Source organism: Helianthus annuus, chromosome 4, assembly GCF_002127325.2.
Source record: "Helianthus annuus cultivar XRQ/B chromosome 4, HanXRQr2.0-SUNRISE, whole genome shotgun sequence".
NCBI classification, from domain to species: Eukaryota; Viridiplantae; Streptophyta; class Magnoliopsida; order Asterales; family Asteraceae; genus Helianthus; species Helianthus annuus.
The window spans coordinates 77,557,640-77,574,862 of NC_035436.2; the positions used below are offsets into that span (position 1 = coordinate 77,557,640).

A 17,223-nucleotide genomic window follows, 5' to 3' on the forward strand; every position below is an offset into this window, starting at 1 on the left:
CCAACGTCTTTGTCTCATGTTTAGCTCCTTGTGGTCGAGTATGTGTTGCAGACTCTTATGATCCGTGAAGATTGTACACTTCGTACCATATAAATAATGTCTCCAAATTTTCAACGCAAATACCACTACGCCTAACTCCAAATCATGCGTGGTATAATTCTTCTCGTGAACCTTCAACTGGCGTGACGCGTAAGCTATGACTTTCTGTCGCTGCATCAATATGCAACCCAAACCTTGACACGAGGCATCACAATATACCACGAAATCATCCGATCCTTCTGGTAGCGATAAGATCGGTGCATTACAAAGCTTGTCCTTCAATAACTGAAACGCTTCTTCCTGTTTGATTCCCCAATCAAACTTCTTATCCTTCTATGTGAGGGAAGTCAAAGGTTGAGCGATTTTTGAGAAATCCTCAATGAATCTTCGATAATAACCAACTAAACCTAAGAATTATCGTATCTCGGTTGGCGTCTTTGGAGTTTCCCAATTCTTGATCGCTTCAATCTTGGTGGGATCCACATGGATTCCATCTCCATTAACCACATGTCCAAGAAATTGAACTTCACGTAACCAGAACTCGCAATTCGAGAACTTGGCACACAACTTATCCTTTTTAAGTAACTCCAAAATAGCTCTTAAATGCTGTTCGTGCTCGTCCTTCGTCTTTGAATAGATCAAAATATCGTCGATGAACACAATCACGAACTTGTCGAGGTACGGCTTACAAACTCTGTTCATTAAATCCATAAAAACCGCTGGCGTGTTTGTCATCCCAAATGGCATCACCAGAAACTCGTAATGTCCATAACGAGTTCTAAAAGCAGTCTTGGGAATACTTTCCTCTTGTATTCTCAGCTGATGATAACCTGATCGCAAATCGATCTTTGACTAGTAGCTTGAACCTTGCAACTAATCAAATAGGTCATCAATTCTCGGAAGGGGATATCTATTCTTGATCGTCAACTTGTTTAATTCTCGGTAGTCGATACACATACGAAAGCTACCATCCTTTTTCTTAACAAACAATACCGGAGCTCCCTAAGGTGAGAAGCTTAGTCTGATAAATCCCTTGTCTAACAACTCCTGGAGCTGCGTCGACAACTCCTGTATCTCCGAAGGGGCAAGTCGATAGGGTGCCTTAGCCACAGGTGCGACGCCTGGGACTAAGTCAATGTGGAACTCTACTTGCCTTTGGGGTGGCAATCCTGGCAAGTCTTCTGGGAAAACTTTAGGGTATTCCTTTACCACTGGAATGTCTTCGATCTTCGGCTCAACAGCTTCTTTATCCACGATGTGTGCCAAGAAGGCAACACATCCCTTCTGTAAACACTACCTAGCCTTCAGACGGCTGATGATTCTCAAAGGCGTATCGCGCTTCTCTCCGTGAACCATGATCGTCTCCCCATCTTCTATTGGGATGCGAATGGTCTTTTCGTGACAAACAATCTCGGCCTTGTTGCTTGACAACCAATCCATCCCTACTACCACGTCAAAACTTCCCAGCTCGACTGGTAGTAGATCCAAAGTGAACTCGCGTTCTCCCAGCTTAATTACACAACCTCTCACAACTTCATTCGCCTCAACTAGCTTCCCATTAGCCAGTTCAATTGAGTACAGAACATCTAACTTACTAGCAGTTAACCCAAGCATATTCTTAAATTCTATTGATACAAAGCTATAGTCGGCACCAGTATCGAACAGAACAGATGCAAAGCGTTGATTTATAGGGAACGTACCAGTGACAACGTTGGGATCCTGGCGCACTTCCCTTGCGCCGATGTTAAATACTCTACAACGGGCTTGATTCAGCTTTGGGCATTCCTTCTTAAAGTGCCCAACCTCTCCACAATTAAAACAGCCTGGTCCTCGACCATTTCCATTTCCATTCCCGCCCCAATTTCCGTCTGCTCCCCGATTTCCAGCTTGATTTGCAACATTCCCACGATTACCATTTCCTCCATTATTCCCTTGCGGCCGGTTTCCATTACCACCATAGTTGTTGCTACCAAAACCCCTTTGGCCACCCTGGCCTGAGCCAACCCAGCAAGTATCCTTCAAGTGGCCAATTTTCCCACAAGTTTCACATTTTCTATTTCTGCACTGACCAGCATGATGATACTGGCATAATCCACACTTGGGCAGAGTGCCCATGTAACCCTTTCCTTTATTCTCAACACCGGTTGCAGCCCTTGCCGTTGTGCTTGATTCACCCTTCTTGCTCGCATTGCTTGTACCTTGCTTGAAGTTTGAAAATTTCCTTTTATTTTCACCAGACGACTCCACGTGAGTCTCTTTCTTCTTCGGCTCGGTAACGGAAAACTTGTTCAATCGAATAGCTTCCATTTTTAGGTGCCAGAACTCAGTCTCTGGCTTTTGAATTTCGGCACGTGAGCAGTACTTCCTTCTCATGAGCTCCTTCAGCTCATTCCATGACATCGCGTAAGCAGCAACTTCTCCAAGAGTTTGCACTTGCAAATTTCACCAAGATAGGGCTCCATCCAGAAATAGCCCTGAGATGTAGGTCACTTGTTGCTCAGGAGCACACTTGCTCATTCTAAGAACAGATTCTGTCTTCTCAGCCCATCTAACAAATACAACAGCACCTCCTGTGCCGTCGAAATTCACGGGCTTGCAATCGAGAAATTGCTTGTAAGTGCACCATTAGGTGGATTGTTATTGCCGTGGTTTTGAGAGATATTTCCACTTGTTTCTGCAAGAGAAGCAGCATATTGCGCGATAGCGGCGACAATGATTCCTTGAAGTTCTGCCTCATTAGTGGGCATGCGCGGATCACGTCTTGGTGGCATCTTCTAAAAGATGTTTCAGGTTGGTCAGGTCATAGTGAGTGAATAATATGGGTACGTAATAATTTTCATCAGGCACATAACATCTCATGTTACAAATTAGTCAAGCACATAACATCACATGTTATTGAATATAAACGATCAATCCAACATCACATATAACGAGAATACTGCGATTGCGCTATCATAAATCAAGACCACAATACAATGTTTACAAGTTTTGTAACTGTATCGTACATCAAGAGTGACTATGGGCCACATCGCCCTTGTCCGAACTGTCTAATCAACTACAATCAACCAAAAGCTAAACATCAAAGTCATATCATCAAAATGCGGTCTTCAAAAAGCTGTATAGTCGGCACAATCGCGGTCTTCTCACCAAAAGTCTACCTGCGTCGAATCAAAATGCATATGCTGATGTCGGAGGAGGAGGAGGAAAATGAGAGTAATACAGGTGACGCATGTGTAACCAGTCCTGCTCTAAAGCACGACAGACGCGCAGCAAATATGCTACCTGTTGCTCGGAAGTCCAAAAGCGAGCGACTGAGTCGGGGGAAAGTGGACGCGGAGGGTGTGATGCTGCAAACGGGGTCTGGCAATGGCAAGGTGGTTGTGGAGCTCTCTCCAACTCCTGTATACGACGGCTCAATGCCTCCTGCTGTATCATCATAGAAGTAAGGATGTCCACCGTAGAGTACCCAACATGGTATGGGTGGTACGGATCAGACAATGGCATGATAGGGGGCGTAGTCCATAGAAATGGCTCGCTCGATGGAGTTAAAGATGGTGCAGTAGGTGGTGCAACATGGGGAAACTGTGATGTGAATGGAAAAGGTGATGACATCATGGGTGGAGTAGAAACAGGCGGCTGCCTAGATGACCCCTCTCCAGGACGCCGTGGCGGTATGTCCTGAAGGAACGTAACAGGAGGATCTGTGCGATGAGCATCTGTGGTGTGTGGGGGAATCAGTGGGATATCAGTGGGTGCTGAAACGGGGGCTACTGGAGGTGTAACAGGTAACACAAATGGTGGGTAATCGTCATCGTCGTCGATCCACCCGTTACGGGTGTCGGCGTAACGTGGATCTACATGAGTAGCAAAAGGTGCACGGTCGAACAGTACCGGCATAGGATCAGGAAATGGTGCAACAACAGGATCCTCTATCAAGAGTGGAACGTCAACAGGAGCGTCAGCAACGGGTACATCATCAACAAAGGGTGCAATGGCTGGTGCATCATCATGAACAGGGTCATGCTCTAATGCAAGGTCAGGAGCAGCTACAGGCTCTGGGGCCACGACAGGCTCCGGGTCAACAAAATCCATATCAAAATTAGTTGGATCATCAAACAACGGATCGATAGGGGCTACAGGCAACTCTAGGGGCTGGTCCAGGTGAATGAACTCGATATCCTGGCCAGGATCAAAACCAGGGGGAAAGACAGGATCAAAATCATCGTCAACCTCGTGATCAAACTCAAAGTCGTGTGCGGGAGCAGGTGCAGCTGATAACGCCATGTCAGGGTCGGCGTATGAAGAGTGATGCTGCACTCCCTGAGTGTGTAAGGATGCAGATGCCACAGACTCAAAGGAATCTGGGACAGGTGAATCAGCAGGAAGCTCCTCTGCAGGGGCCTCAGCAATGGGTAGGATAATGTCAGCAACAATAGGGGCCCCGCCCTCATGGTCAGCCTCAGGTGGGTCCTCCTCAAACAGATCGACGTCATCGTCAGAAACAACATCGAGTGGCATGTCTATGACTGGATAAGCAGCAAGCGGTATAGGAGCAGGGATCACCGCAAGTGGTAAAACCTCGGTGGGAAGGCCATCAGCAGGCTCAACTCCGACGTCAGGTAGCACAAACGGCTGGAAATCGTCGTCGTCAGTGCTGGTGGTGTCCGAGGAGTAGACATCTCGCTCTGACGGAATCTCGTCATCTGATACGATCGCCATGGGATCTAAGGTTTCCGAAACTCCTGTGTCTGAGGATGGTGGCATAATGTCTGTAACACAACCATACATATGCACAAATAATCAACATAAGGTCAAATAAACACGTTAGTCACAATAAAGCAAACAAGTAATCATCCTAGTCTTACTAGACTACCCTCCTAGCCTCTCAGACTAAACCTCCTAGTCTCTCAGACTAACTCCCTGGCCTCTAAGACCAACCTCCCAGTCTCTTAGACTAAAACTCCCCAATCTCTAAGATTGGCCCCTCAGTCTTCATGACTGAACCTCCCCAGCCTCTAGGGCTGAACTCCCTCAGTCGCCAAGACTGAACCATAAATTTTGAAAAAGTGCTCGTTCTTTTTGTTTGTAAAAATGTTTGGTATCCTGGATCTGGACGTAATGTATGCAATGTAAAAATGTTTTCATGAGAGCCCTAGTGATCATAGTCTAGACTCGAGAAAGAATCCTAGTTCGCTATGATCAATGCTCTGATACCAAGCTGTCACACCCTGGCTTTGCGGAAGCATGGGTTTATTTGGTGTGACTTCTTAATACCGTAGCATAATCACAACAATGCTATATGAATTAAAACCATGATGATCATCCATTAATTCAAGTTTTAAAAAGTTAACACAACAACATTGTTTTTAAAAAAAGTCGACACATGCAACGAATTACAACATGACATAATAAAAACGTTGTTCATACGACACAACCAAAAGACATGAATAAAACACAGTTTAAGACTTGTGACTCATCCAGGCAAAAGTCACAATCCCTAAACTTGGATGACATCATTTCTCCTACGCAGCTTGACGACATAGCATACCTTGCCAGATCCCTTAATTCCCTGAAATACATGCAGTTTGAAAAATCAACAAAAAGTTGAGCGAGTTCATGTAAAAGTGAGTATGTTTATAAATCGTTAAAGTACGTCCCAAAGTATAAATGTTCCTGGTATGTAGCAGTTAAGGAAAAGAGATCACCACTGGGTTGCAAAGCCACTGGTATGTGTGAAGTGATGCAGGAAAACTCAAACCAAGCAAATTTGTACCGGGCCTCGGCTGTAAGACACAATCACCTCTATGGGTCACCCTGACCTCACGGGTGTGGGCTCGCTACACCCAAATAGATCTATCACTCTTGTGTCCCTCGGTCCTAACAACGAGGATTAATGGCTTTAAGTGTTGTACCCACCACTCACATGATCTGAACGTCCCAACCCTCCTTAAGCTAACCATACCATGTATAAAAATGTTCTAAATAATTGTAACATGTATTTCACCCCCAAAGTTATAAAACTGAAAACAGTTAAGAGAAAAGGGGGACATGAACTCACAGAAGTGCGTCTCGTGAAATAGTCGATCCCAACTCAACCTGCTGCGTGACGACCTACACGTACTAATTCCTATTTGACGGACGACCATGCCTTGGCTTAAGGTTTAACGTTTTTGGAGAAATAGTTAGGTAACTATTTCGTATTCACACTTCTTCATTATTTTATATTCCTATTTCCTTCCCAAGGATGGGGGTAATAATACATGTATACTTATAATTCCGAAAATATATTTTTAAGTCTCACTTGAAAAATATATTTTAATTACTTGTCAAAAATACTTTAATTCCAAAATATATATATTTTCCCAAAAATATTATATTTTACTTCATACTCTTTCCAAAATAATACTTTTATTAAAATATACGTACGAGAGTATTTTCCAAAATATATATAAGTTACGTTTTAAAGTTCGCGTTGTAACGATAATACTTGTGTAACTTAAATATTTGTTTTGTGAGGGCTTGGTATTATTTTGGAGTTGTATTTTTATGACATTTTCAAGTTATATTATTTTCATCCTAAAAATAATATATATCTAGTTCACAAAATAATCACATAATCACACAAGCGTTTTATTATAAAATATATATTCTAAATATATATTTAACAAGTTTTATTTACGAAAATCCACCTCCGGTACTTGGTATTTTTGTAATAAAAATCATGGCGAAGTTTATTTTTGAAAACAAGTTAAAAATATATTTGTAAATATTTGTTAGAAAAAATATTTCTAAATGTTATATTTCTGGAAAAATTTCGTCAGAGTTTCCTCTGTAAATGGAGGTATCCATGCTTTTAGCATATCATTTTCTTTTGAAAAATCAATCAACCAATTTAACAATAAACAACATACAATCTTTAATAATCAAACTTGACAAGAATAAGCCTAAATCATAAATCTTATGAACTTGAAGGTGTTGTAAAAATATGTAGTAAATTACTAACATATTTAGTAGGTCTTTATATCTTTAAAAATATGCCTAGTTTCTTGAAAACCTTATTTTTAAAGAACTTGAAGTTTCACAACTTCTAGTCAAGATTTACAAAAATATTTCTTTGTTAATTTTTTTTTGTTACACAAGTGTTTACTCACTTGTTTACTCACTAAAAATGCTTTTAGTTCATACAAGATCCGGGTTTTAGCAAAACTAATATTTTTCGCTTAGTTCTTCCGAAAAACCACTTGTAGATCTTTAGATCTACAAGTTTGTAACCTTATTTTCCAAGAAAAAATTACATTTATTCAAGTTCAAGGTTTATGTACGGATGGATTCATCATCTTTCATAATTCTAACTTTTACATCCTACTAGTTTATGTTCTTAAACATGAACTAGTATGTCTAGATGATGATGATCCATCTTGCTTCTACTAACAAACAACATCAAATAATCATAACTACACAAGATCTACATGATTTACACACATATCTTCTCTTTATTTACCCTTTAACACTTATGTTCAAGACTTTAGATTATGTTCATTAGTGTTTCTTATCATTTCATCATTCAACCATCTATTAACCACTAGAATCAAGAACAAGATGATGTTTTAGAACACTTACTACTAGCACAAGGCTAGGGGAGAAACAAGGTGTAAAAGTGGTGGATAAATGGAAACTAGAGTGGTTCTTGAACTTCTGAGTGCACCGAGCTTGTTTGTAGGACCCCTTGCACCTTTGAGTGTATGAAAATGGCTTGAACAAAGGTTGAGGGTGGTGGTAGTATGGTGAGGTGGTGGCGGACGTAGGTAGTGAAGGAGGGAGAGAGAGGAGTTGTTTGATGTGTTTAGATGAAATGAAAATGGAAGACTAGAGTGTATATTTATAAACCAAGTCCTAAGTTTATCCAACATGCAACATGTCTCTAATTGTCCAACATTAGTGAATAAAATAATCAAGAAAGGTGATATGCGCAAAATGCAACATATAAATTATATCAATTATGGCATAAAACTAACCCTTTTTAGTACTAATGTTGGAAAAAGTGTGCTTTTATCTTCCTTTTGTATTTTCAGGATTAAATGAGCTCAAATTAACAAAAGAAGCAAAAAGACAGCAAAATCTAACATAAATACAAGAAAAGGAACAAAAGTGGATTGCCCGACCCCTCGACAGCATCTTCCCAAGCAAAACTAAGAACACAGAAGACTGAACACGCCACGTGCTCAGCGAGCACGGGGCCGTGCCCAAGAAGCAGCAGAAAAGACAAACCTATAGAAGCTTCTATTGCCCACCACGGGGCCGTGCCCAGCAGACACGGGGGCGTGGTCAAGTTGCTGTAGGCGCATTTATTGTAATTGCGAATTACAATTAATGAAGAGAGAGAGTGTCAGATGGAGACGGGGCCGTGCCCGGGCTTCTGTTCATCCTATAAATAGGAGTGCTTGGAGCCATTTCAACTCATCCCTTGGCACACCACCTCTCTCACACTTCACCCACCACACACCACCACCATAACACCATCATCCACCACCATCATCCAGTGTCCATTATAGAGTGTGTGAGACTTCTCGGGATCCAAGATTGATCGTAAGAGTTTTTGACAATCAAAGGCCATGTTTGCCTAAACTCTTACATCACTTGGTGAAGACAAGTGTTTAGTGTAATACTTTTTATTTTTAATCTTTTGCACTTTTTAATTGGTTTTGTATTAATGACTTTAATTATTAGTTTCTTATGTTGAGGGTGATTCTTCCTTATCGTTTGTCCGTGGTGTCTTGGCATTATTTTACTGTCTATATAAAATAAAAGATTTTCACCATTCATATTTCCACGGTCTATATGGAGGTATGTTGGCTACCTGGTCGGGGGTTAAGGGAACGGTTTGGTAAGAGTCTTGCCATTGTTCAGTGTATAGATCATGCAAAGGACCTTGGTCAAATTTAGTAGGACCTCCTTCAATACCCAAAGGTATTGGATGGCGGGGGTCCAAACTCTTTGATCCCCTCATAAGTTAAACTACTATTAAAACTTTTACCCAGCTACTTAGGACTGTATCCCTGCTGACTCAGTCTACTTCGCTGAGGGTAACGTCGCCTTCAAAAGAGGGGCCTACCACATTATGCATTAATAACTTAATTAATTATCTTTCAATAATCTAACCCTTTAGGATTGTATCCTTGCTGACTCAAACTACTGGGTTGAGGGTAACGTCGCCTTCAAAAGAGGGGCCTACTACAATAACTAAGATAATCTCTTAAACAAGTGCAAAAGTGCGAAAATAATCAAAGGTTACACTAACACACGAGTTGGATCCAAGTGATTCATCTTGTCTATCTGTTTTTATTTTTATTTTATTTTTCAGCATTTTAGTTAGTTTTATTTTCTTAGTTTAAACCTTTTTCTAACATTTTGATTTGGTTAGACGTTGAGGATAAACCGGTTCTAGAAGCTCTTGTGTCCTTGGACGACCTCGGTATCTTACCAACACTATACTACGTCCATGATGGGTGCACTTGCCCATATGTGTGTTTAGTGTTAGTAAATGTCGTGTTTTATAAATTTAAAACTTGGCTAAAAAGTGTAAAAAGGGCTTAAAATATATACCTAATATATATAACACCTTGCACACATCAAGTTTTTGGCGCCGCTGCCGGGGACACAAGGATTTTAAGACAGTTAGGAATCAACAGCCTAATCATTTATTTTATTTTATTTTCTTTTTATTTTTTAGGATTTTCTTAAATGTTTCAGCTTCTACAGAGCTTAGCACGGGCCGTGCCTGGTCGGACACGGGCCGTGCCCAGCAGTGTTACTGGCAGTTTTTAATTTTCCGAGTTACAAAAGGCTGACCACGGGGCGGTGTCGGTGCAACACGGGGCCGTGTCCAACTTTCCAGTAACGGGGATCCGGAAAACAATCACTGTAACTCCGACCACGGGCCGTGTTCACTGAGCACGGGGCAGTGGTGAACTTTCTGACCAACATTCTTTTTTGTTTTTGTTGCAGGACTTGGAACCAGACGCCACCTCTACGTAGTGTATGAGCTCCAGTTCTAATAAAGACATAAAAAAACCTCTAGAAGAACCCGAACGCTTTCTCAGAAAAAGACTAAACGCTAAAAACCAAGAGAAGGTTTCGGGGGACCCACTTCCAATGGCAGACCAACGTACCCTTATGGATTTCCTACGACCCACCGTAGGTAATATCGGCGCCGCTATCAATGCACCGAATGTCGAAGCCAACAACTTCGAACTTCGGCCACATTTGATACAGATGCTTCAAAACTCTGCAACCTTTCATGGGCTTGCGGACGAGGATCCCCATCTACATATTACTAATTTCTTAGAAATATGTGATACCTTTCGGATCAATGGAGCATCAAATGACGCCATCCGCTTTCGATTGTTTCCATTTTCACTAAAAGACCGAGCAAAAGCTTGGCTTAACGCCCTCCCAGTTGGTTCGGTAAACACCTGGGATGAACTAGCCCAAAAATTTCTATATAAGTATTTCCCTCCCGCTAAAATGGCTAAATTAATGACTGAAATTAATACATACTCGCAAGAGGAGGGGGAATCCTTATATGAAACTTGGGAAAGGTTCAAGGAGCTATTACGAAAGTGTCCCCATCACGGTCTTGCGGTGTGGCAACAAGTATCCACTTTCTATAATGGATTGTTGCCACATACTAGACAAACACTTGACTCTAGCTCCGGGGGACTTTTAGGTAATCGCCGCCCGCATGAAATATATAATCAAATTGAGGAAATTGCTCAAACCAATTTCCAGTGGCACACTCCCCGAGGCAATAAATCTATTGCCCCGGGCGCCCATAAGGTCGATGAAAGCACTTCTTTACAAGCCCAAATCGAGGCCCTTTCTTCTAAAATTAAAAAGTTAGAGATGACAAAAACAGTTTCGGTTATGGCTTGTGAAGTGTGTGGTGGGCCACATGAAAATTGGAGTTGTAGGAAAGAAACAGATGATCAACCAGAATCGGTAAACTACATTGATAATAGACCTAGGCCGTCGGGTCCTCCAACGGGCACCTACAACCAAGGATGGCGTAACCACCCTAACCTTGGTTGGAGAGAACCCGGCAATAGTAGTAACTAACAAAGCCTAAATCAACGAACAAACTTTCAACAACCAAGAAATGAGTCACAAAATTTCCCTCAACAACAAGGTGGACGAGAAAGGCTTGAAGATACTATATCTCGCCTCATCGCCTCATCAAATTTTAGAAATCAACAAGCTAGTATACAAAACATCGAAAAACAAATAAATCAACTAGCCCAAAATTTCTCCGAGAGACCGCAAGGCGCGTTACCAAGTAATACCGAAACAAACCCAAAGGCGCAAGTTCATCTCATAACGCTACGGAACCGTACCGTGGGTCCCGTGGAAGGACCACCGCCTACTAAGGAGATCGCAACACCGCCCCAACAAGAGAAGGTTTCTCCTCCATCACCGGAGCCCACCAAGGCTCCTCCGGTTCCGTACCCCGGTAGGTTAATCTGTCAAAAGACCAATGAGCAATTCGCAAAATTCGAAAGTCTACTAAAACAATTGCATGTCAACATTCCTTTCATTGACGTCCTAACCTAAATGCCTAAATACTCAAAATTCATGAGGGACTTCCTCACTCATAAAAGGAAAATTGAATCATTGCAATTAGTTAACTTAGGCGAAGAATGCTCCGCCCTCGTACTCAACAGACTCCCTCAAAAGAAGATTGATCCCGGAAGCTTCACAATTCCTTGCTCGATTGGGGACTCCCCCATTCGTAATGCACCAGCTGACCTTGGGGCTAGCATTAACCTCATGCCCGCATCAATGTTCAAAAGACTCGGCTTAGGAAAAACGAGTCCTACAAAGATGAGTATGCAACTTGCTGATCGATCCGTCAAATTCCCGCAAGGTGTCGCTGAAAATCTACTAGTTAAAGTTGACAATTTCGTCTACCCGGCCGACTTTGTCATACTTGATATGGAAGAAGACACCGAAGTCCCCCTCATACTAGGGAGGCCATTTCTAGCCACCGCACAAGCAGTGGTAGACATGAATGACGGAACACTCACTTTAAAATATGGGGATAAGGAAGTGAAGTTCGGGGTTGGGAAGAGAATAGAGGACGATGACCCGGTCAATTACATGAAGGTTATTGATTTGAGTTTGGATGATGCTCCCCGACGGTGTAACATGGGATGCAAAACATCCCGCTCGGAAAACATATAACCTCACCTTGGGTCTAGCCAAGGACCCTTATAAACGTGGCGCACCATGGAGGCATTCTGCGGAACTATCCTTAGTTTAGTTTAATCTTTTAGTTTTAATTTGCAGAAATAAAACACACTCTGGATGGTGAAGGATAACAAGGGAAATGAGAAACATCGCCCCATGCACTAAAACAGAGCAATCCGACGACGATCTCTCCATTACAGTAGGCTCAGCACGGGCCGTGTTCACCCAACACGGCCCCGTGCTGCACAGTCTGCAGCAAATCGCCTAGTTCAGGTAAATCGCCTAGTTCAGGTTTATAAAAACGTCTTAAAACCAAATTCACTATAACCAGTGGCTCTGATACCAAACTGTCACACCCTCAAAATACCACCTAGGGAGTGTCCCTGATAGGCGTGTGACGTACCAATAACGAGCCACCAATTACATTGAACCCATACAAGCTATAAATAAAATCCCCACTGTAACGCGCGGGTTAGCGTTAACTCGTTTAAGAACATCAAGTAACTCGAAAACTCAAACGGTTTGAGAACACACTTATAATCTAATGAAGCTCTGTTGATTAATTTTATTCTTTTTTTTTATAAAGCAATATGTTACATCATTACTTGTTAAACATATATCTACAGATTCACCTAACAAGTTACATTAAACTAGAGGTTTCTTTTATCAAGTATGGTCTCACGTTAGAAGAAAAGATAAAAAAAATAATGAACTTTAAAAGGATTGATAAAAATGTAATCCGTTCATGGACCCACCTCAAGTTCTAGACATATATTAACTACAGGTCATAACACTTGATCATACAATCAAGTAAACCATAACATACATCATAATATTATGTAACAGATGCCTTGGATCCCTCGTTCACATAGGTATGTTTCAAGCATAGGTTGACAACCCCTATTATTTATCATGCAGACATATACTCATGTTAGTTCGAAGCCCAATCCGAGTGTGTACAACATGTATTGTGAGGCCCAACAGTACTGGCCCAGCTTGAGTGCGCGGTTGGGCTCCGGTGTGCGACTCGAGCTTGTTTGTGCGATCCATGAAAAGCCCATTCGGACCATGCGGTTCTGAATGGAGTGTGCGACGTGCCCTTTCCTAATGGCCTAAATGTGCGATCAAGGGGTGTTCGATGTTGGTTAATCAAGTCGTCCATTTCGGTCAAGCAATTACACGTTCAACAAACTTTTCCATGGATCATGCGACCCTAACCATCTAAACACTAATCATCCTTCTCATTATTCGAGATCACTAGCACCAGGTTTATCATTAACAAGCAAGAAATTATATAACACAATTCCAGATCTGCACACGTCGATCACTTTAACGTTGAAGTCCACAAATTTATTAATTATTAACATCTTGCAACCCAAGCCTACTGATTAGCATTTGTTAACAACATATACACTAGCAATCCGTCAACTGGGTATCATGACATGTTCGTCACACTAACAATCATAACCGATCCGTAATCGCATATCATATGGTCACTATCAAAATCTAGTACACATGCAACCAGAGATCATGGATTCCACTTATGTTAACAGTTTGTCCTACTCCTCATGCATAAATATACATCTTCACTTTGAGATTATGTTAACAGTTTGTCCCCATGCATATATAAACATCAACACCACACAACATCTAATCACAAAGTCAGGATACATACAAAGTGGAAACCAAATCGGCGACGATTATACTAACCAGGTGTTCGTGTGAGAGAGAGCCGAGTCGAGAGAATGAGAGCTTCGGGTGCATCCGGCGACACCTTCGTGTCATCAAATATTTAAGAGTCGAAGAATGGTTCCCGTCGTGATCCTCCGCGTATCCCGACAACTTCACTTGCTCCAGTAATATACGGTAATCGGAGGATGTTCATGGTGAGGTTTTTGTTAAAGTATCGTAGGAGAGTGCAAGGTAGAAAACGTGACCAAGGGTTTTGAAGGAACGATATTTGATGTCTGCCATTGATGATGGAACGATGTGGAGGAGAGAAACTGCCGTCAATATCAAGAGAGCTAGGGTTTTACAACTGATTATCAAAAAAAAAGGATGTGCCCCATGTTCTCATAAATTGCATCCAATAAAAGAATCAGTGGGTTGGGCCGAAAGTTAAAAGGAGTTTGGCCGGTTAGCCCAGGAATACATGGCATGCTCACACCTGCGTGTGCGGCTGGTTGTGTAGTGTGCGACCTGGAATAGTGCGCGACCGACTTTGTAATACCAACACTAGCATTCACAAAACAATCATGCACAACTAAAAAACATATTTATCCACTTGACATAACACACACCTAATTATAACGTAGAACGGAGCATGGAGAGTAACGATACGAGTTGAGTGTTACGAGGTTAGGCGATTCTGACCTTAAAGTGCGGGTTGTCACATCATCCCCAACTTAAAAGAAATTTCGTCCCGAAATTTGGTAAGCCATCACAAAGGAGTGGAGTGATGAATCAAGATGACTGTGGATTTTCCTCAGGTGCTACATCATCCCCAATTTGAAAGGGAATTTCGTCCCGAAATTCACCAGTTACATCAAATTTAGATTGGTCAGTTGGGAATAAATGAGGATACTTGAGCTTCATCTGATCCTCGTGTTCCCATGTGAACTCCGGTCCACGCCTTGACTTCCAACGAACTCTCACGATTTGAGATTCAACTAAGTCAACGAACCTTGACTTCCTGATCCATGTTTTCAATAGATTCCTCGACCACTGCAACTTGTCGTTAACCTTAGGCTCTAGCGAAAGTATCACAAATGTTTCATCAGACAAAGACAAATACTGCCTTGGATTCAAGACATAACCGACGTCGTGCACATTACCCCATTCGTCGGGTAACTCGAGTTTATAGGCCATGTCACTAATTCTTTCCAGAATTTTGGAATCGCCCAAAATGCTCCCCAAAGCGCATTATACCCTCCTAGGGTGAGACTTTCAATCATGACATGTTCGCCTGCAGCGAACTCCAAGTGTTTTCCTAAACTTATCAGCTTTTCTGGCGGTCACGCGTTATCGCCACACGATTTCCGATGTAAACAATCTTCTCAAGAATTTCGAGTATGAGTCCTGGAGCCGTGATTAGGTTGTCACCCATCTCAGTCTAACGAGGAGGTCAGCATTCTCGTCTAAACACTGTCTCATACAGAGTTGCATGAATACCAGAATAGTAACTGCTGCAGTAGAACTCAACCAAAGGTAGGTGTCCCTCCAGTTTTACTAGAGTCAATCATACCCATGCTCTCAGCATGTCTTCGAGTGTCCAGATGGTTCGTTTACTCTAACCGTTTATCCTACGATGATAAGGAATACCCATGTCTAGGCGTGAGCCAATGATGTTGTGTAATGCCTATCATAAATCAGGTATAGACCAAAATCTAAGATAACAGGAGTTGGCACCTCGTGCCTAAAAGTCGCCTCTCTCAGAGGAATATTCAAAAGCTAGTGAAGATTCGTCAGTTTCCTAGATGGCAAGAGAGTGTACTAGTTGCATGAGACAATCAACGATCACCCAGGTGATATTGTTTCCGTTCCGAGTTGTAGGTGGAGCAGTGATAAAAATCCATGGCAGACTGTTCCCATTTCCATATATGTGTTTCTAGTTACCTTGACTTTCCCACAAGTCAAACATCGTTCTCATGCGTTGCTATGTGGGCCTTCAGGCCCGGTCATCCGTACATGGTCTTCAGGTTTTAATTCATCCTATCAAAACTCAAATGAATAGGATATCGAAACCCGTGCTTTGCCTGCACCAGTTCCCTAAGGTTGCTGTATAGTGAGGTCCATATTCGTTCCATGAGGTAGCAAATATCGTCCGACCTGCCAAAGGTTGCTTCCCCGTGCCCTGCATGGGTCAATTTGTGAACTCTCTTCCTTCAGTTCTTCAGTTTGAACAAGGTGAATCTGATCGGGTAAGTTAGAGTGGGTAGCGAGTTGCAAAGCTCGTGCACGTCCAAGTTTCACGGTCGTATTCATTTAAAAGTTCCATCCCACGATGCCATTAACTGATCTAACTCTCTCGTAACCAGGGTATACGGGAGGCCCTTGTGATCGGTCTAAGTGGTGCATTCGGTACCGTCCAAGTAATGCCTCCAATTTAAATCCAAAGACTACGGCTTCCACTGCAGGTCGTGACTCGTGCAGTTCTTCTTGTAAGTCCACCACGTGGGCCATCTCCTTCTCGTGTTGCATCGATGTGTAACTGGGACTTTGATTCAAACCATCATGGTATACCGCCAGATCATCAGTACCCTCGGATAGAAGCGATGCCCAGTGCGTTGTAGAGTTGGGATTTGAAAGCTGAATTGACGTTTCCCCCAGTTTATCTTTCACAAACACAATACCCTACTGTATTAAAGAGATTTAAGTGGTACGATCTTCGAAAATCTCCTGATGGATCTGCCATAGTATGCAGTGAGGCCAACAATTTGTTGCATCCTTGAAGGGATCTTTGGTGTCGATCAGTTTCTAACAGAATGGGTCCTAGCGAGATCTATGTGTATTCCCACTTCGTTGATTACATGACCAAAAATGCACTTCTCGAATCCAGAAGTAACACATTTAACAAGAGTTCGCGCAGAGCGGCTCCTCCCTCAGGAGCTCTAAAATAGGGTTCAAATGTCGTCCATGATGTTCCTTTCCCCTGGAAATAATCCAAAACGTCGTCGGTAAACACGGTCTCATGTGGTCCATATAACTGCCGGTGTGTTGATCAATTCAATGATCATGGTGTACAAAGTCGAGATGGCCGTATTGTGTTCGATATGCCGTTTCAGGAACATTCTCCTCTTGGTCTTCCGTCAACACATGGTCAAGGCAAACAGTTCTCGCTTGTCACCTTGCTGAGTTCTAGAAAATCAGTACACATACGAAAAGGCTTTATCTTCTCGAATATAGCTGGGGCTCCCCAAAGCGAACAAAAACTATGTCCAA

At 42.3% G+C, this 17,223-nt stretch overlaps 1 protein-coding gene and 1 non-coding gene across 2 annotated transcripts in view; both read right to left on the bottom strand.

Annotated features, from left to right (window-relative positions):
* Positions 1 to 3,207: 3,207 nt before the first annotated feature.
* LOC110906543 (vegetative cell wall protein gp1-like) overlaps positions 3,208 to 17,223 on the bottom strand; it is a 41,849-nt gene continuing 27,833 nt past the window's right edge. Inside the window, exons 5-8 of the mRNA XM_035989358.1 lie at positions 4,528 to 4,808; positions 4,270 to 4,440; positions 3,613 to 4,218; positions 3,208 to 3,465 (exon numbers count right to left, since the gene is read on the bottom strand). Coding sequence (XP_035845251.1) covers positions 3,208 to 3,465; positions 3,613 to 4,218; positions 4,270 to 4,440; positions 4,528 to 4,808 — 1,316 coding nt within the window. The remainder of the gene's footprint in view (positions 3,466 to 3,612; positions 4,219 to 4,269; positions 4,441 to 4,527; positions 4,809 to 17,223) is intronic.
* On the bottom strand, positions 10,570 to 10,676 carry LOC118491988. Its single transcript, XR_004892432.1, has one exon. It is a non-coding gene; the product is annotated as a small nucleolar RNA R71 (small nucleolar RNA).